At 46.9% G+C, this 21,285-nt stretch overlaps 1 protein-coding gene across 1 annotated transcript; it reads right to left on the bottom strand.

Moving 5' to 3' along the window:
- Nucleotides 1-19,183: 19,183 nt before the first annotated feature.
- LOC117835531 (uncharacterized) lies at nucleotides 19,184-20,155 on the bottom strand. Its single transcript, XM_034714888.1, has 2 exons — nucleotides 19,762-20,155; nucleotides 19,184-19,500 (listed from the first exon to the last, which is right to left on the bottom strand). Exons 1-2 carry the CDS (start codon nucleotides 20,153-20,155, stop codon nucleotides 19,184-19,186), a joined length of 711 nt encoding a protein of 236 aa, XP_034570779.1.
- Between the last annotated feature and the right edge of the window lie 1,130 nt (nucleotides 20,156-21,285).

Consider the following 21,285-nt stretch of genomic DNA (forward strand, 5'->3'; position numbering starts at 1 on the left):
ACATGATAAATGAAAAATCCTCTTCATTCTCCCTCATTGTAAAAAACTCATTTTTCTCTATCTCTAAAGCATACAACAAAGCATAATAATAATAAATGAAGGGAGGATGAAGTAGCTAACCTTTATAACAATTTGATGAGTGAAATCCTCACAAAAATGAGGAAAAAAAATCAGGCAACACCTCCCTAAGCTTGCTTGCTCGTCATGGAGAAGGAGCCCGAGCTCTCGGTTTGATGAGTGGCTCGGGCTCGAAGGAAGAAATGTATTTTTATAGGGCGGGCATTTAATCCTGGTTAGAAAAACCAATCAGGACTAAAGGAACTGGTACTAAATGCTCCACCAGATTTCCTGGTCCACCCTAGTCGTTACAACTGGGACTAAAGCTCCCGTCGGATGTGGCTGTCGGTGGTGGCCGTTTGACCCAAGATTAAAGATTCTTTAGTCTCAGGTCCAAAAACCATCGAGACATATGTCTCTAAATTAAAAAATCTTTTCTCTACTAGTGGATGATAGCTGTCGAGCGACTTACCTTGTCGCCATGAATGGGGAAAGGAGAAAGGGGTAGGTGAAAAGGCAAGTGAAGGTCCCACAACACCATCTTGGATGATAAGTATGGTCCTTCTCCTTATCTTTGTGTCAAGGTAAAATATCTATCAAAATAAAATTTGGGGGGCCGGGGGGATTGTCCCTATTTTCTTGGGCTAACTTCAACAACAGTTCGTAAAATCCAGCCCCTACACTCTTCATGACAAGCGGGAGGCATCAGTCATCGGGCTCCTCTTTTCTCTTTTTCTCTTCTGTTCATACCGGCAGTGGCACCAAACAAGCTGCTGCTCACATATGCTTTTAGGATGTGAAAAAATTGAATTTACCTATGCATCTAATTGCTCATCTTGAGCTGAGCAATAGAAGCAAAATTGCTTTCAGGAAAAATGCAGTACATGAAACTTTTCACAGAATGGATTAGAAGATGACGAATAGATTCATAGTCAGAACATAATAGGCAAGTGTATATATTATCAGTCACAATTTCTTTCCTTGCTAGATTAACTCCAGTCAAAGATTTGTTACTAGGATATCCCTAGCGTGCCTCAGAAACACCTCAGCACAGGAAGGAAATAACAAAGCTTCAGGAGGAACGAATTGAATACATGTTTCACAGCTCTGAATTTGGGCACAGCATAGAGACGCTGAACTGATCAGAGATGCCAGACTGCTTACAGATAATCAGGTTGCGTGGGTAGAGGTTTTCCGGCTTACCAATTTATAGGTTGTGAAAAATTTCTACCCCATCATGTCATCCACAAATGCCCATTGCCCACATCTACAAGGAGTCAGACAAACAAATAGATTGCACAAAAAAATTGACAGAGGAACAGCCAGATACATATTTAGACAAAATCAAACTGTAACTGCAACAGGAATTGCTCAAACCGATACTATCTTAGGAGAAAATAGAAACCCACATCTATTGTGGAGTGAATTTGTTATTCCGAAAAACATAGTACTTTTCTACTCCCTCGTTTTGCTATGTTTGTCCATGGCATGGGAAGAAATCTAGAATATATCAAACAAACCCTTATGAACAGACGGTAGAATCCCTTTCTGCAATAGTACGACTGCTAAATTTATACTACTTAACACCCCTTTAAATTAATGCTTAAATAAAGGAAGTTGTTGCACTGTGTTAATTAATACGGGTACAATGGTCATTTCATAATGTTTTTTATCTCATACTTTCATGGTTAGTGGGCATGTTGCGCCATGAACAAACATAGTGAAATGGAGTATATATTTTTTATTTTATTAATCTATAGAGTCATCTATATATATCTCGTAGCAAAAATGTAAGGCCCTCGGACTATCTGCCTTTTATGTGGTGGTAAATACCGAGTTATCTGTAAACCTGTCGGATTTGGTGACCGACAGTCCACTAGAGGTTACCCACGTGGTAGATTTGTAGGCGGGAGAGATTGTAAGACTAAGAACTCGAATGATAACACAAAGACGCAAGGTTTAAACAGATTCGGACCTCCGGAGAATAATACCCTACATCCTATGTTCCGGTAGATTGTATTGCTAATCACAGATGTGAAGAGTTAACATGAGGTAGGATGAGTTGAGTTACCCTCGGCGGGTGTCCCTGGCCGCTTTATATAGGCTGACGACATAGGGTTACAATCGGATAGGATCTAATCCTAGTCGGTTGTTACATGGAAAGCAATCTGAGTCGGTTTACAACAAGTATCTCGTGATATCCATGCTGAATTGATTAGCCCGGCCTCCTAGGTTGTGCTCCACACGTCTTCATGCCTTGGACCACAAGGCATGGTTGGGTGGGTCCACTTGTCAGGGTTGACCAGTATCCTAGTCGGTGGGGACTCATGGATACCCTTATCCCTCAAGCCTTTGAGCGATGTGGAGTCGAACAGGAACCTGACGGATACGCAACGAAGCTTGTAATGTACTTGGCTGAAGGTGCGGTGTCGTCATAGTGATGGAGAGGCTGCGCAGTGCTAAAAAAGGAAGAAAAATTGAAGCTTCCACAAGCGTATGACCAAATGCACATGGCTGTGTGACTGCCGAGCTCCGGGATGTTTGGCATCCTGTAGATCGAAGGGAAGCACATGAAGGGCATTGCAAGACGAACTCCATATGGAGTAGCCCCCGAGCATTGAAGCAATTAAAGTCATCGGTCCAATGGTCAAGAATTCGATGTATTGTTTCCATCATAAAAGAGATACACATATAGTGCCCAGCCCTCGAGCGCCAAGGAGCCACAGAGGCACGCCGACCTGAGATATAGGCTCCTAGTGTGGCAAAACCACCCAAATTAACCTGGCTAATGAGTACTCAACTTTGTCTCATATGCGAACCGATACTTTAATCAAGTCAATCTAGTAGTCTGTCGGGTTTTACTCAATAAACCACTTATCTCGGATCGAAACAAGCATACTCACACAAAGGCGAGTCGAGATATTACAACAATCCAAATAGATTAACTCAGATCCCACTTTAATTATTACACCACAATAGTTCAAAATTGCATAAAGTAAACTTGTTCAGAGTTTAGCAGAGGAAATAAGGCGATAAACTAGACGTCGTAGCAGAGATGTCATGGTGAAGCCTGCCATGTCATCAGTTACCGTGATCGTCACCGACCAAGGACGGGTCCCACTCGACCGTCCAACCCGGAGGGAGCTGGGTTGGCCAAGTCAAACTAGTAGCACATTCATCGACATCTACCATATTACCTGAAAAACAAGCCACAAGCAAGGTTGAGTATACTAATACTTAGTAAGACTTAACCGTCGGGTGGTAACTACTCCACCAACTTTTAGACATGCAATGCTCTTTGGCTGAGGGGTTTGTTTTTGCTAAAATCAACTAAAATAGGTCCTTACTTTCAAGTTTTAGCATCAGGTTTTAATTGATTAACTATTCTAGGTATGCGCCTGTTCTAAGCAAGCAAGTTGATCAAACATTTTATTCCAAGCATCATCATTAAGATAATCATTCACAGTTCCATTCTTACTCAGTGCAGAAGTGGGTTAAGCAGTCTCAAACTGTAAGAGGCAAACAATTCGAATCAAGTTTTCAAACCTTGTAAGGTGAACCTAACCCCACAACAGTGCGTACCACGATGGGTCCACACATGTCAGCTGTCCCCATCAATCCCCAGGCACGTGGTCGGGCCCACTTCCCTTGGATACAATGCTCCACGGTCCCAAAACATCACTGTACCGTGACTGCACTTGTACCCACATGATGATCTAGGGGAACCGAGTTCCAGAGACAGTGGGGAGGTACGCCCACGTTCTAGTTCGATCAGGTACTAGGCTTCCCTATCCCATACTAGGTATGAGATTAGTACTTTCAAACACTTGACCACAGCTTTAAACACATTTCGACCTTAGCATCTTTTTCTAGACAGACGGGGCAATTTCACCAAGTTGGAACCAAAGCCTTGCCCCACCCGTCATCCTTATGGTTGCAGTATAAGTAAGCAAGCAACTCCTATAACTCGTGAGTGACAGGAAATCAGTCAAGTTTTATTGAGTCCTATTTAGCATTGCAGCTACTCGACCTTGTTGGAGGTATGCCCTAGAGGCAATCATAGAGATGATGATATTCCATTTGTATCCATGATTTGTATGTTGTGTTCATTGAATATCCATTGAAGGCTACTTGAATTGATTTGCAATTATGTGAATTGTATGTGAAACTCTTTACTTGTATGGTTATTCTAAAGTTGTCCCTAGTCGGAGTTCATGTGAGGACACACATGAATATTAGACTAGCACATGTATTAGTTGATGACTATGTTTCACAAGTCATGGACATGGAGATGTTGAACTAATAATGTGGACACATGTGGAGACATGTGCTAGGACTGACCCAACACGAGAAGTAGTTCTCTCTTTAAACAGCATATACGCTTTGTCCTTAGACCTGAGATTGTCGCATGTATTCTAGATGTGGATCGACCTACTTAGGGGCTATCAAACGCTACGCCATAACAGGGTAGTTATAAAGGTAGCTTTCGGGTTTGTCAAGAAGCATGCTATGAGACATGGTCAATCAAGATGGGATTTGCCCCTCTCTGATTGAGAGTGATATCTCTGGGCCCCTCGAGTGATCGGATCCGAAAATGCATGGCCATGCTACGTACGGTTAAGAGTTAACCTACAAAGGGATTCCGAATCACAGGATCGAGAAAGAGCGGTCGACTTGAAGCTAGACCAAATATCGTGAGGCAAAGGGTATAGCATGTATATTATGTTGTGATGGTTCGTCTGATATGATCTTCGTGTGCGTATAGGAGTTGGCACGTCTTGCTAGAGGCCGCTACCGACTATTGGGCCGAGTAGGAGTACTCGGGCCATGTCTATACGTATCCGAACCCATAGGGTCACACACTTAAGGGGCTGGAAGCCCAATTCGGATCTGATCCGAGTTGGATTAGGTTTAGAAGTACTAATGGGCCTCGGATCCAGAGGCCCGTCAGGAACCTCTATAAATAGAGGGGTGGGGGGCGCCCTAGGGTTCACACCTTTTGGCGAAACACACCTGCCGCGCCTCCCACGCCCTCGCCTGTTGCAACTCGCGGATCTAGCAATCCGGCTTGCGACGTTTCCTCCCTGCACGTGTGGATACCTTGGAGGTGTTGCGCCTGCAGCACTTGGACGAGCCACGACGAGCCGACGACGAGCCGCGGTACCGGAGGCGATCTTGCTGCACGTGGACGAGCTGCTGAGGAGCTGCTGGACGTGATCGACTACGTACGACTACGTGATCGTCTTCACTGCATCGACGCATATCTACATCTTCCACACCAGTAGTGCGTCGAGTGGTAATCCCGTGATCCTTATACGGCAGTTCTTCCTGGTTATACGCGGTAGATTTTTGAATTGCGCTAGTGTAGCCTACCTCGTATCCCAACAGTGGTATCAGAGCCGTAGCTGCTTAGTTTTGGATTCGGGATGTGTGCATATGGAGATATGCGAGTTTTCCGTTTGATCTATGTCCTGGTTTCGTGCCCTTGCTGCAATGGTAGTGTAACGACATACTCCTACCGGTCGGTTTCCGCCATCGGAGTTAAGTGATACACGTAAATCCAGTTGCAGTGAGCGAAGATCAATATGATTGGTCGAATCGAGATCCAGGGACATACGCCAGGCGTATTAGATGTGCAATAGTAGATGGGATCTACTGCCGGGGTCGGGATTTTGCCGTATGCGTATGCTTCGGTAAATCAACCGTAACTTTTCGGTATGATCTCGGATCGGGTCGATTTTTATATGAAAATTGATCTACAAAAAAAGTTACACATGAAATTCAACCGCTTTGCTGTTTTCGACGAAATTAGATTTTCCAAATTCGGCTTGGAAGATGGAGTTTCGGGCCTCCGAAGTTTGGAACGTTAGGACGCCTAACTCTGTTTTGCAGGATGTATGTATGTATCTTGTGATCAGTATGGCCCCCTTGTGTATATGATGCATGTGTGTAACTCATTCGTGACCTGCGTGTCGCGCGTACAGCAACACGGCAGGAGCCATATGTGTTGTCACTTTATTGTATTTAATGGTCTGCGTACCAATCTGTGATGATCCAAGCAACTATGTAATCTTCATTACTAGATCCTTTACTAGCTATTAGGCGTAATAGCATGCTCTAGTTCTTGGAGGACTCATCACCAGGAGGATGGCGCACATGGAACATGGAGATGGAGATCACCATGGTGAACAGGTTCTATGGAGATGGAGATCACCATATGAAAACGGGCCATACTGTGTCACAACTGTGTGAATGCTATTCTGTTTATGTTTTACTTTCTGCATGCTGTGATGTTAGAAGTAGAACGATCCCTCACAAAGTTTAAGTTAGTATGCGCTCCCAACTAAAACTTGCACCATCCCATGTCTTGTACAATTAGTGGTGGGTCTATGAAATTAGGGTGCCACTAGTTTTCCTTGACTAGACGGGTTTGTGTCGGACACTTACACGCATAAGGGTTGGTTTGCTTAACTAGGTTATCTTAACGGTTAAGGACCTTGGGGCATAAAGGTTGGGCGCCGAGACATAGAGATGTCACCCAACAACAGGAGTCATATGTGATATGATTAGCAAAAGTTGCTTACCGATCTACCTCGTTTGCTAGCGGTGATGCTAAAGCTCACTAGTGGACTTGTTAGTTGTGGATCCTGAATCACTAAGTTTCAATAGAGGGATATTGATTTTAGTGGGAGTAGATTCTGTTAAAATAGTTTAATGTAATTTGCTCTATCATGGATACGTTTGTCTTAGTGTATTTTGCATTACTTTGTTGTAGATTAAATGGCACCTAGCAACACCACCGCATCGTTTGCTTTGCGTTCGGTCCTTGAGAAGGACAAGTTGAATGGAACAAACTACTCGGATTGGATCCGTAACCTGAGAATTGTTCTCAGGGCTGAGAAAAAGGAAGATGTTCTAGACACCCCACTACCACCAGTACCTGCTGATGATGCATCTGCTGCCGTTAAGGCTGCTTACAAGAAGGTATTTGATGCTAATCTTGAGGTAAGCTGCCTTATGCTTGCTTGCATGGAACCCGAGCTGCAGATGCAGTTCGAAACAAATCATGAGGCACACGATATGATCGTGGCGCTCAAGGACATGTTCCAGACACAGGCTAGGACCGAAAGGTTCAATGTGTCCAAAGCTTTTCTGGAGTGCAATTTAGCAGAAGGCGCAGCAGTAGGACCACATGTAATCAAGATGGTTGGTTACACTCAGCGATTGGAGAAGCTGGGCTTCCCAATGGGCAAAGAGTTGGCCACTGACTTCATTCTTTCATCTCTTCCGCCTAGCTATGGGAACTTCATCTCGAACTACCATATGCATGGGACGGAGAAGGGTTTGAATGAATTGTGTGGTATGCTCAAGACAGCAGAGGTAGACATCAAGAAAAGCGCTAGTACCAGCCATGTGATGGCTATACAGAACAAGCCCAGCTTTAAGAAGAGGGGCAATTCTTGGAAGAAGAAGGGCAAGGCTGGAACGTCCAAGCCAAACCCAGCGCCCAAGGTTAAAGCTGGACCTGGACCTGCTCCAGACAAAGAGTGCTTTTACTGTCATGAACTTGGTCACTGGAAGAGAAACTGCAAGCAGTACCTAGCTTCGTTGAAGAATGGCGGAAGTAAGAGTACTTCTACCTCAGGTACACTTGTTGTTAATGTTATAGACAACATATTTCTCGCTTATACAATTATTAATTCTTGGGTATTTGATACCGGATCGGTTGCTCATATTTGCAATTCGATGCAGGGAATGATAAGAAGTAGAAGCGTGGAAAGAGGAGAAGTTGATTTCCGCGTGGGCAATAATGCAAGAGTTGCTGCGTTGACCGTCGGGACGATGCAACTCCACCTCCCGTCAGGATTTATTATGGAGTTGAATAATTGTTATTTTGTTCCTAGTTTAAGTCGAAACATTTTGTCTCCTTCATGCTTGATGAAGGATGGTTATTCATTTGCGAGTGAAAACAATGGTTGTGTGATCTCTAAGAATAATATGTTTATGGCTTTTGCACCCATTGTGAATGGATTATTTGTTTTAAATCTTGATGGTTCACCTGTCTGTAATGTAAGTGCTAAAAGGCCTCGGCCTAATGATTTGAGTCCTACCTACTTGTGGCATTGTCGTTTGGGTCATATAAGTGAAAAGCGCATGAAGAAGCTCCATTCTGATGGACTTCTAACTTCGTTTGATTTTGAATCATACGAGACATGCGAGGCTTGCTTGCTAGGCAAGATGACCAAGACGTCTTTCACAGGATTTCCTGAGAGAGCAGTAGACTTGTTGGAACTCCTACATAGTGATGTATGCGGACCGATGAGCACGACGGCTAGAGGAGGATTCCAATACTTCATAACTTTCACTGATGATTTTAGTAGATATGGCTATGTCTACTTGATGAGGCACAAGTCTGAAACCTTTGAAAAGTTCAAGGAATTTCATAATGAAGTTGAAAATCAACGTGGCAAGAAAATTAAGGCCTTACGATCTGATCGTGGAGGCAAGTATTTGAGCCACGAGTTTAGCAATCATCTAAAGAGTTGCGGAATTGTTCCACAACTTACGCCGCCTGGAACACCTCACAGAAACGGTGTGTCCGAGCGACGTAATCGAACTTTGTTAGACATGGTTCGATCAATGATGAGCCAGTCGGACCTACCGTTGTCATTTTGGGGATACGCTCTAGAAACAGCAGCTTTCACACTAAATAGGGTACCATCTAAATCCGTAGTTAAGACACCATATGAGATATGGACTGGAAAGGTTCCTAGTTTGTCTTTTCTAAAGATTTGGGGATGTGAAGTGTTTGTCAAGCGACTTCAGTCGGACAAGATCACACCCAAGTCGGATAAGTGCATTTTCGTGGGATATCTAAAGGAAACTTTGGGGTATTATTTCTACAACCGATCAGAATGCAAAGTGTTTGTCGCTCGGAACGGGGTTTTCCTAGAGAAAGAGTTTCTCAAAGGAGAAAAGAGTGGAAAGACAGTGCATCTTGAAGAAGTTCAAGATGAGCCGATCGGGCAAGAATCAATGAGTGATGCTAACGTAGCAGAACAAGTTGAGATACCCATGGCAAGAGATGCACCGCCACAACCACGAAGGTCGGCAAGGCTCCGCGAAATGCGGGAAATATTATTGTTGGACAATGATGAGCCTGCGACATATGCAGAAGAAATGATGGACCCAGACTCCGAAAAATGGCAGAGTGTCATGCAATCCGAAATAGAGTCCATGGGATACAATCAAGTTTGGAACTTGGTTGACCCGCCTGATGGTGTTAAAGCCATAGAGTGCAAGTGGATCTATAAGAAGAAAAAGGACATGGATGGAAATGTTCACATCTATAAAGCACGACTTGTCGCAAAAGGTTTTCGACAAGTTCAAGGAGTTGACTACGACGAGACCTTCTTGCCCGTAGTGATGCTTAAGTCCATTCGGATTATTCTAGCTATAGCTGCATATTTCGATTATGAGATATGGCAGATGGATGTCAAGACAGCTTTCCTGAATGGAAACCTAACTGAGGACGTGTATATGATACAACCCGAGGGTTTTGTCGATCCGAAAAATGCTGGAAAGGTATGCAAGCTTCAGAGATCCATTTATGGATTGAAGCAAGCATCTAGGAGTTGGAACATTCATTTTGATGAAGTGGTCAAAGGGTTTGACTTCACCAAGAACGAAGAAGAGTCTTGTGTTTACAAGAAGGTTAGTGGGAGCTCTATAGTATTTCTAATCTTATATGTGGATGACATATTACTGATTGGAAATAACATTCCTATGCTTGAGTCCGTAAAGACTTCACTGAAAAATAGTTTTTCGATGAAGGACTTAGGGGAAGCGGCATATATTCTGGGCATTAAGATCTATAGAGATAGATCGAGAAGGCTTATAGGTTTAAGCCAAGATACTTACATTGACAAAGTGTTGAAGTGGTTCAGCATGGAAGAGGCAAAGAAAGGGTTCTTGCCTATATCACATGGCATACATCTCAGCAAGACTCAGTGTCCTTCGACTGCTGATGAGCGGGATCGCATGAGTAGAGTGCCATATGCCTCGGCTATTGGATCTATCATGTATGCAATGATAAGTACTCGCCCAGATGTTTCATATGCGCTAAGTATGACAAGCAGACACCAATCTAATCCAGGTGAGAGTCACTAGACATCGGTGAAAAACATTCTTAAGTACTTGAGAAGGACTAAAGATATGTTCCTCGTCTATGGAGGTGAGGAGGAGCTCGTTGTAACAGGTTACACCGATGCTAGTTTCCAAACCGACAGAGATGATTCAAAGTCACAATCAGGATTTGTGTTCACGCTGAATGGTGGTGCTGTTAGTTGGAAGAGTTCCAAGCAGGAGACGATGGCCGATTCTACGACAGAAGCCGAGTACATCGCGGCTTCGGAAGCCGCGAAGGAAGGTGTTTGGATAAGGAATTTCCTCATTGAGCTTGGTGTGTTCCTAAATGCGTCCAGCCCATTGAATCTCTACTGTGATAACAATGGGGCAATTGCGCAAGCAAAGGAGCCAAGGAACCACCAGAAGAACAAACACGTAATGCGGCGATTTCATCTCATTCGAGACTTCGTTAACCGGGGTGAGATCAAGATATGCAAAATACACACGGATCTGAACATTTCTGATCCGTTGACAAAACCACTCCCGCAGGCTAAGCATGATGCACATGTAAGAGCTATGGGTATTAGGTACCTTCTAGATTGACTCTAGTGCAAGTGGGAGACTGTTGGAGGTATGCCCTAGAGGCAATCATAGAGATGATGATATTCCATTTGTATCCATGATTTGTATGTTGTGTTCATTGAATATCCATTGAAGGCTACTTGAATTGATTTGCAATTATGTGAATTGTATGTGAAACTCTTTACTTGTATGGTTATTCTAAAGTTGTTCCTAGTTGGAGTTCATGTGAGGACACACATGAATATTAGACTAGCACATGTATTAGTTGATGACTATGTTTCACAAGTCATGGACATGGAGATGTTGAACTAATAATGTGGACACATGTGGAGACATGTGCTAGGACTGACCCAACACGAGAAGTAGTTCTCTCTTTAAACAGCATATACGCTTTGTCCTTAGACCTGAGATTGTCGCATGTATTCTAGATGTGGATCGACCTACTTAGGGGCTATCAAACGCTACGCCATAACAGGGTAGTTATAAAGGTAGCTTTCGGGTTTGTCAAGAAGCATGCTATGAGACATGGTCAATCAAGATGGGATTTGCCCCTCTCTGATTGAGAGTGATATCTCTGGGCCCCTCGAGTGATCGGATCCGAAAATGCATGGCCATGCTACGTACGGTTAAGAGTTAACCTACAAAGGGATTCCGAATCACAGGATCGAGAAAGAGCGGTCGGCTTGAAGCTAGACCAAATATCGTGAGGCAAAGGGTATAGCATGTATATTATGTTGTGATGGTTCGTCTGATATGATCTTCGTGTGCGTATAGGAGTTGGCACGTCTTGCTAGAGGCCGCTACCGACTATTGGGCCGAGTAGGAGTACTCGGGCCATGTCTATACGTATCCGAACCCATAGGGTCACACACTTAAGGGGCTGGAAGCCCAATTCGGATCTGATCCGAGTTGGATTAGGTTTAGAAGTACTAATGGGCCTCGGATCCAGAGGCCCGTCAGGAACCTCTATAAATAGAGGGGTGGGGGGCGCCCTAGGGTTCACACCTTTTGGCGAAACACACCTGCCGCGCCTCCCACGCCCTCGCCTGTTGCAACTCGCGGATCTAGCAATCTGGCTTGCGACGTTTCCTCCCTGCACGTGTGGATACCTTGGAGGTGTTGCGCCTGCAGCACTTGGACGAGCCACGACGAGCCGACGACGAGCCGCGGTATCGGAGGCGATCTTGCTGCACGTGGACGAGCTGCTGAGGAGCTGCTGGACGTGATCGATTACGTACGACTACGTGATCGTCTTCACTGCATCGACGCATATCTACATCTTCCGCACCAGTAGTGCGTCGAGTGGTAATCCCGTGATCCTTATACGGCAGTTCTTCCTGGTTATACGCGGTAGATTTTTGAATTGCGCTAGTGTAGCCTACCTCGTATCCCAACAGACCTATCATACTAGTGTTTAAACATAGGTACTCCTATTTAGCATTGCAGCTACTCGACCTATCATACTAGTGTTTAAACATAGGTACCTAAGATCATGCAACTAAGTTTTCAATCAACTCCTATGAACTTAAATGCGCAAACATAAGGAGCATAGATATTGCATGAACTTTAAATTTAGGGTTATGCTCCAGGGCTTGCCTTCCTGATCTAGGTTAGTGGGAAGCTCGTTGGAAGCCTGGCTAGGGTCTTGATCAGCCTCAATCTGGTGTAGCTCCGTGGCAGATTCCTCCTCAACTATTGGCAGCAGCTCGTACGTCCCGTCTGCGAGATTCGCTTCTACACGAGAAACATATGCAACAGTTCAAGTTTCACGATTTCATATGCAGGATGCATTTTAGATATTATTGCAGAAGTGTAAAGCTTACAATGACCACATGCACCTAGATAAGATTTAAACTTCAGTTCTTCGTAAGGTAAAGTGCTTTCGTATTTTAAACCTCGGGTTTGATTTGATGGTGATTGTGTACACATATAAGGTTTTAGCAACTTAGATTTCACAAAAGAAGGTAGGGTCAGTTGAGGGTTGCTCAACATTCATTTGGAAATTTATCCTGTTTCTAAATTTCTAAACAACTTAATTTATCATTATTGAAGGGTATTTAACTACATGCATTTATTTGAGCAGTGTAAAACATGTATCAAACAGAAATCAGTATTTTTCCTAGGGAAACAATGGTATCAGGAACTCAACAAAGGTGATCTTGCATTTTTATCTATTTTCTTCCATTTATAGCACAAATAACAAGATCACACCTAGCATTCAAGTATTTAGCTCAACTTAGTGAGTTTTACAACTAAACTAGTGTTGTAAAAGTTCTATTCAGAACAAGCATGCCAAAAGTAAATCAATCGAGGTAGATTCATATTTTTCTCATTTTTCCATGATTTATAAAGCATTTATTGGTTTAAACACAAAAATAAATCCTAAGGGAAAAACACAACAGTAACATGTCCAAAACCATTTTTCTGTAAAACTACTCATCACTAGGAGTCTAACAAAGTTGGATTTGTATTTTTAGCAGTTTTATACATTTACCTATGCATTTTCAAAGTTTCAACCTTTTTAAAACAAAAGTGAAATAGAAAGTTAAACGTTTCGCTCTCAGGCCCCGGAAAGATTTGGGGACTTGCAATGTCACCCCTGGAGCTCAGCCGGCGGCTTGGCGGCATAAATCCGGCGAGCGGTGGCGCTGCTAGGGTTAGGGAAGGGCACGGGGATGCTTAGGGGCTCATCGCGAAGAGATGCGCTAATGGGCTCGGGGGTGGAGGCTGGTCGGAGACGGCGGTGCACGGCGAGGTGACTGCGGCGGTGGGGAGGTTCCTGCTTCGACGCCGGCGGTGGCACCGGTGGCCGAGAGGTTGCTCGGGAGGCTGTGGAGGCTCGCGGGTGGTGCACTGGTGGGCTCAGCGGGCAGCGGGGATGGCTGGAGGGTGGAGCTTGATGGTGAGGTGCGCGGCGGCACTCTAGTTTTGCTGGTGGCAGGAGAGGTGGCACGGTAAGGTGCCGGCAAGGCTTGGGGCGCCTTTTATAGGCTAGGAGAGATGCGAAGAGGTGATAAGGACACCATGGGTGAGCTCGGGCCCACCGGGGTGCATGGAAGTGGCTGGGCATTGGCAGCATAGAAGGATGATGCGCCGGAGTGGCTGCAGCGGTGCGCGCGCGTGGGCGCTCGACGGTGAGTGGCGGAGCGGGATATGGGGTGATGCGTGATACCTTTGGTCACGCATAGGGAATGGGCCGGTGGGGAGCTCGAGTTGTCACCTCCACGGCGGTGAGTGGCCGGGCGGCTCTGCCGGCAGCGTGGCGTGACGTGGTGGTGGCGGTCTGCAGGGCGTGTGGTGTGCACGAAGGCTGTTGGTCAGTGGAGATGCGGCGTCGAGGGCGGAGATTGTGCAGCACGGATTAGGTGAAACCCCGGGGATGAATTGTCCCGTCACCAGTGAACATTGGCTGGGGAGCTGTGCCGGTCAGGTGGCACCACGTGGCAACATCGCGCGCGAGATGCGTGGTGACCGCGCATCGGGAAGAAGGGTGGGAACGCGGTGGCATGCAGAGCAGCTGGGTTTGAGCCAGTTTTTCTCCAAAAATTTGAATCAAACTTGAAATTTTCCAAATGTAAAAGTTGTTAACAAAACCTCACACTACAACTTTTACAAAGGCTCAGACAAAAAACTCTCAACAGAAAAGGAGATAGAGAGGGGAGAAAACTGGTGGAACACCGATCATGTTTGAAAATCCAAATTTTCCCAAAATTGCTGAACTTTGGTTTAAATTTTAGGGCCTTCCACTCAAAAACAGGAATAGTTCAAATAACAAAAGTTTCTTATAATTAAGTATTATACAACTTTTATAATGGCCAAAAGTCACGTTCTTATATAAAATTTGATTCTAACAACTACCCCAAATATTGCTTTTTGAGGCATTTTTGGACACTTAGAGAATTTGAAATGTTTCCAAAAGTTAGGATTTGGAATTTTGAATATTTTTCTACCTTCCCAACCTAGTTTTCTTGTTTTCACACTTAGTTCCTTATTTGGCCTTGTTTGACTTTGTTTTGTCCCATGTGTGAGATTTCAAGTGTTAAGTGCAACTGAGTTTCAAACATGGCACGGTCTAGAGTTTTAAGTGTGATTTGTACCCTTTATTACTTCAATTAACTTTTTGAAAAGCACAATAAAACTAAGGATGTTACACCCAGCCCCCGAGCATGAGGACTGATGGAGCCATAGAGGCACGCCGACCTGAGATAGGCGCCCAGCCCCCGAGCGCGAGGACTGGCAGAACCACGGAGGCACATCATGCGACTTAATGGAAAACCCGCAGGTTCCATCCATCACTTGTGTTGTAACAGGGGACCCGCAGATTCCATCGCTAGGTTTACACCATCAATGCCTTCAAAAGCCGAAGAGGTGTGTTTTCCTTTTCATTTCCACCCCAATTGCCCCCAAGTGCCGCTGTCGCGCCTGAGAGCCCTAGGTCACGCCGTTGCGTCTGCAAGATGCATCCACCGCTCCTTCGCCCAAAGGTTGTAGTCACTGTCGCTGTGCCGCTATTCCCCGCCACATGCGAACCAAGAGGCCCGCCTTCATCAGATTTGTGTCCCGAGGAGTAGAAAGCGAAGAAATGGCGATGGAGCAGGCACCAGATCCATCCACGTACTGGGTGAAATCCATGATGATGGAGGAGAGGATCCAAGCCCTTGTCGACCGCAGCCTGCTCAGTCCCAAGTCCCTCCTAGAATGGAAGGTGACCGCGGGCTAGGAGTTCCCCACCGAGGATAAGACACAAGCCGTCGTCTTTGCAGTGTTCTTCGAGCGGGGATTCGGGATCCTTACGGGGGATTTTTTTCATGGGTTGCTAGAGTACTACAAGATTGAGTTAGTGCATCTCAACCCTAACTCCAATTTGGACAACACAATTTTTATCCACCTTTGGGATTGGGAAGCTTTCCTTGGCATTTCTCCCCATTTCAATCTGTGGAGATATCTCTACCAACTGAAAATTGTGTCACCAAGGGGAAGCTGAGATTGTTCGGTGGTTGTGGATTTTGGCTGCGGCCAAAGAGGGTCCTGGAGTATTTTGATTTGAAGCTCAAGGACTCGAACAAGGGGTGGCATAAGAAATGGCTCCTTATCACCAATCAGAAGCCTGAGCTGCCGCCCCACCTCGGGTATGCACCCGTGACAATTCTGGAGTGGTCGAACCAGCCGACCTCGGTGGAAATGGTCCAGGTGAAGCAACTGTTAAAAGATATTGCTGACCTAAAAGGTCATGGGCTCACAGTCGGAGCTATGAGCATCAACTTTTGCCGGAGGCTGACACAGCCGAACAAGGACAGGGTCCACCCGGCGTATAAGTACTCGGGGCCGTTGGATCCAACCTAGGAGGCACAGCAGAAGGTTACCTGAGATGAGGTTGCCGACCGGGTGGGCGAGTTCTTCGGTGGCATCATCAAGAACAAGCACTGCCCCAAGGCGTACTCCCTCGTGAGGCTGGCCGACCCGGTAAGATCTAGATTTCATCATTTGTCTTGATTGCTTCGCTTTTGTGCCTATTTTTGCCTGATTCTATTTTACTTTTCAAAGCTGAGAGTATGAGTTTTTCTATCTGGTGCTGCTTCTAGGGTGGCTGAGCAGCAGCAACCTAAGATCCACACGACCATAGAGACCGACCAGCCGCCTGCCATCCTTGACTGGGAGTTGGACTCATCCTTTCACGACTCCGATGAGGATGTACGGGTCAAAGGTAGCGGGAGGAAGGCTGGGGGCACGGCTCCTACTGGGTGGCGGACATGCAGGCCGTTCGCAAGGTGGTGGAGTTCAAGGCGCCAAAGGTGGAGAAGCCGGAGGTCGAGAAGAAGAAGCGGAAGAAGAGGGGTGCCACGAAGCAGAAGGCACCCGCCATGGTGGCGGCATCCCCTACGAAGACCTCATCCGGGGTGCGAAGCAACGACTCTGAATCATGCAGCCCAGCCACCAAGAAGAAGAAGGCCGAGCTTCTTGAGATGTCTCCAGCCGTCGTAGAGCGGCTCAAGGAGCGGCTGAAAATGGAGACCTGTGGGGAGAAGCAGAAGGAGCTAATCCTGCCGCCGCTAGCACCTCTTCACCCAAAGTTCTGAGCAAAGAAGATCACATTGTGAGTATGATCATGTCATCGTACATTGTTGGAAGTTTGTTTGTATGTTGCTTAACTGTGTCCCTGTGCTGCACCAACCGAGCAGGGAGGCGGTGACCGAGGATGAGTCGAGTCTGCAAAACACTAGCATGGGATCCATGCAGAAGGTCGTACTCCTGAGGCAACCATAGGGGCTGGATCTACAACATTTGTCCAGGCCGTGAGCGAGAGTGGCCTGGTGGTGGGACCTTAGGGGACCGAGTCAAGGTCTTCGCCGTGCTAGGATGTCACCAAGGATGCTGCCATATCCGTGCCCTGGACCGCAGATGCTAGTGTCGAGGTGCAGATGGAGGCGACCCCTAGGGAAGCACCAACTGACGTGGACGCAGCAGGCTACGACACCGACATCGATGCCCACGAGGAGGATAATTCCACCACCTTGGACTTCTCCGTGATGGCCCTAGCGCAGGATGCTGTCGACAATAAGAGGGATCTTGCTGTCCTGAAGGAAGTCTTGTCCAAGGTTAGAGAGGTGTTATCTGTAAGTTTGTCAGACCAATCTTGCTGTTGACTTCCATCCCTATCTTCTGTCTTTATATTGTTGGAGTAACTTTTGTGCAGAATCTTGCCAAGCGTGCACGCAAGAGGGCGGACACTATCCATCGTGCTGAGGAGTATCACCTCGAGGCCGAGCGCCTAAAGCCTAAGCTCAAGAAGGCCAAGGAGGATGCCACAGAGCAGATCCGACAAAAGGACCAGGAGATCGAGGAGTGGAAGAAGATCACCAGGGAGGTCCAGAGCGACCTTGATGCTTTGCTGACTAGTATGGCTTCGTCCCATATGGAGGATCTAGCTTGGGTAGATGAGGTTGGTATCTTTTCTTGAGTTTTGTTACTTTGTAGATGCCCAGAAGAAAGAGGCTCAGGAGAAACCTCAAAGAGTGCAAGGTCACCAATGCCCGACTGCAGCAAGACCACAACGTCGCTGTGCACCGTGAGTATGCTGTGTCGCAAGGACATGGACTCGTGCTTGATTGCCGCTATGAATAGCCTCTAGCATGATTAAGTGGTCATTGCAGGGTTGGAGATAGAGCTAGAATATCTGCGGTCGGCCGCGGGCATGTGAGGGACATGGTCCAGCTCGAGGCCAATCCTGCCAAGCCGACGCTGCTGCTGGGCCGACTGAGGAGTGCTCCTGGTCGGCTGAAGGCACTGATGAAGGAGACCACCATGGAGTGCGTGAAGAACATCATTGTGCTTCTCAAGTTGCATTTCCCTCAAGTGGCGGTGGAGCGCGTCAGAGCAGGGGTAGCCAAAGGCTTTGATCTTGATAGCCTTCCGGAGTTGGCCAACCGGTATCAACAGGCTGCGGAGCAGGTAGTCAAGGAGTTGGACCTGTAATAGAAAAAACTATGATGCGTATCAATCTGTGTCATGAGACAAGTAAACTACTCAATTAACTTATGTAAAGACAAAAATCCTTCCTCCCTTGATATGTTTGATAGGACACCATGTGGCCTAGGCCTGTAGCTGCTAAGCGTCTAGCCTTGCCTAGCCAGCACTCTGCTTAGAGCGGATCTTGAGCTTGTAGAGGGGGCGAACGCAAGGTTGCCTTGGTTTCACATGCTAGGATGCCTTCCACACAAGTTAGTCGCACAACCTTGAGAGGGGTAGGAGAAATGTTTGGACCTGGAGGTCGGCACATAGCGAGGAAAGCCCCCGAGCGTAAAGGCGAGGGTGAGGTCTGTCGATCAGGTCGGACAGCCCCCGAGCATTAATAAGAGCTTGGGTAAGAAAGCAAGAAGGTAGTGGGTACGCAAAGAACCTCTGAGGTTTTATTTATTCAATGTAAAAAGTATAAAGAGTACATAGCTTGAACATCCTAAGGGTATAAGCATCGCAGGTGTTGAATGTTACACGGGTTAGGGATGCCTGAGCCGTCCGCCGACTGCAGCCGGTAAGTGCCAGGCTAGATGACTTCTTTAATGATGAAGGGCTCCTCCCTTGGGACTGGCAACTTGTGCATCTCCTTGGTGGACTAGATCCGGCGAAGCATTAGGTCACCAAAGTTGAATGAGCATTCCAGGACATTCCTATCGTGGTAACGTCAAATCTGCAGCTCGTGCTGCACATGCTTGATGAGGGCCTCCACAGGATGCTCTTCCCAGCTATCGATGTCGACCTGCCGACTCTTTTTTGCTTCCCTTTCCTTGTAGTATTGAATCTGTGGGGCACCAAAGGCTACATCTATTGGTAGTACAACCCCTGAGCCATAGACGAGGAAGAATGGGGTGTAGCCAGTGGCCGGACTCTTTTGGGTGCGGAGGCTTTAAATGACGTAGGGTTACTCGCGGAGCCATTTGGTGGTGTACTTGGATGTGTCGTCAAAGATGCGAGACTTGAGGGATTGGAGGACCATCCCATTCGCACGTTCGACCTGGCCATTGCATCGTGGGTGAGCTTCTAAGGAGTAGTATACGTCGATGAGGTTGTCTTGACAAAAATCCCAGAACTCGAATCCTGTGAGTTGTTTGCCTAGGTCAGTGATGATCTTATTGGGGAACCTGAAGCGGTGTGTGAACTCTTCAACGAATTGAGTAGCTTTGGCCGACTCTATGCTGGTGATAGCCTTGACTTCAATCCACTTGGTGAATTTGTCAACTGCCATAAAGATATGGGTGTATCCGGTCAGAGCGGTCTTGAAAGGGCCGACCATATCTATCCCCCAGCATTCGAAGGGCCAAGATGGCGGGATGGTGCGCAGGGCCTGCGCCGGGAGGTGCTGCTGCTTGGAGAAAAATTAGCACCCTTTACACCTCTGAACGAGCTCTTTTGCATCGGCGATAGCATTTGGCCAGTAGAAGCTAGAGTGGAACACTTTCCCGACTAGATTGCCCAAGGTGACATGGTTCCTGCACGAACCCGAGTGGATTTCATGGAGGAGTTCTAGGCCTTCGTTGTGGAGGATGTACTTCATCAAAAGGCTGGTAGATGCAGCCTTCCTGTACAACTCCTTACTAATCACAACGTAGTTGGTGCTGCGTCGTGCGAGCTTTTCGTGCTTGGCTTTATCCTCCGAAGACATGTTGTCGGTGATAAATGCGATGAAAGGTGCGCGCCCATCGTCCAGGTTCAATATCTTGATAGAGGGTTTTCTCAAAACCTGGAGGAACATGTCGACCGGGACTTGGGCATGTTTCGAGCTGAGCTTGGATAGGACGTCGGCGATGACGATGTGTTCTCTAGGGACGTGATGGAACTCAAGACCGTCGAAGTGAGCCTCGAGTTTGTTGACCTCGACGCAGTAGGCATCCATGGTTTCCTTGGTGTACTCCTAGGATTTGTTGACCTACTTGATGACAACCTTGGAGCCGCCAAACGTGAGGATGCACTTAATGCTGAGCGAGGCAGCGATGCATAGCCCGTGCATGAGGGCCTCGTACTCAGTACCATTGTTGGTAGCCTTGTAGTGGGTCTAGAGGACACACTTGACCTGCTCACCTTTTGGGGATATGAAGAGGACCCTGTGCTAGCTCCTTCGAGGTTGAGGGCGCCGTCAAAATACATCATCTAGTGCTCCAGCCTCTACAGGGAGGGCGGCTCTTGGATCCTAGTCCATTCGCCGACGAAGTCGGCCAAGATCTGGGACTTGATCGCATGATGTGGGTAGAAGTCGATGTCGAATTCGCCGAGCTCCACATACCATTTGACGACTCGGCCGTGGACATCCTTGTTGTGCAGAATTTCGCTCACCAAGTTCTTGATGCCAAAAGGGGCGCAGGGAGAGCCCTACACTGACCTTCCAGGGCGTAGTGCCACCTCGAAGAGGTTGATGCACTCAGCAATGGTGTTGCTGATGCGATCTAGCCCCACGATTAGATCGGAGGGTATGGGTGGGTGGATTGTTGCGAGGATGCGCGAGATCCTCTCTGAGAGAGAGGTCGCCGACTTGCTGGGTAAGCAGCGTGATGATCCTCGGGTGATGGCCTTGCTCCATCGACGTAGATCCGATGGATGCCGAGCTGGTAGCGGAGAACGAGTCGGTGATGGAGGTGGTGGAGTCGGAGTCCACCGACATGCCCCCAAAGCGGAGCTGGATCGGGTTGGCGAGGAAGTTCTTCATGCTCTCAAGGAAGATGACGCAGGGGCAGGATGCCATTGAGCTTGCTAGGGAGGATCTCATGATCACCCCTACTTAGCACGCCAACTGTCAGATTTTGTGACCGGCAGTCCACCAGGGGGTTACCCAGGTCGTAGATTTGTAGGCGGGGGAGATCTTAAGATCAAGAACTCGAATGGTAACACAAAGATGGAAGGTTTAGAAAGGTTCAGGCCTTCGGAGAGTAGTACCCAACATCATGTGTTCTGGTGGATTGTATTGCTGATCGTAGATGTGAAGAGTTACATGAGGTGGGATGAGTTGAGTTAACCTCAAGGGGGTGTCCC

This window comes from Setaria viridis, chromosome 9, assembly GCF_005286985.2.
Source record: "Setaria viridis chromosome 9, Setaria_viridis_v4.0, whole genome shotgun sequence".
In the NCBI taxonomy this organism is placed as follows: domain Eukaryota; kingdom Viridiplantae; phylum Streptophyta; class Magnoliopsida; order Poales; family Poaceae; genus Setaria; species Setaria viridis.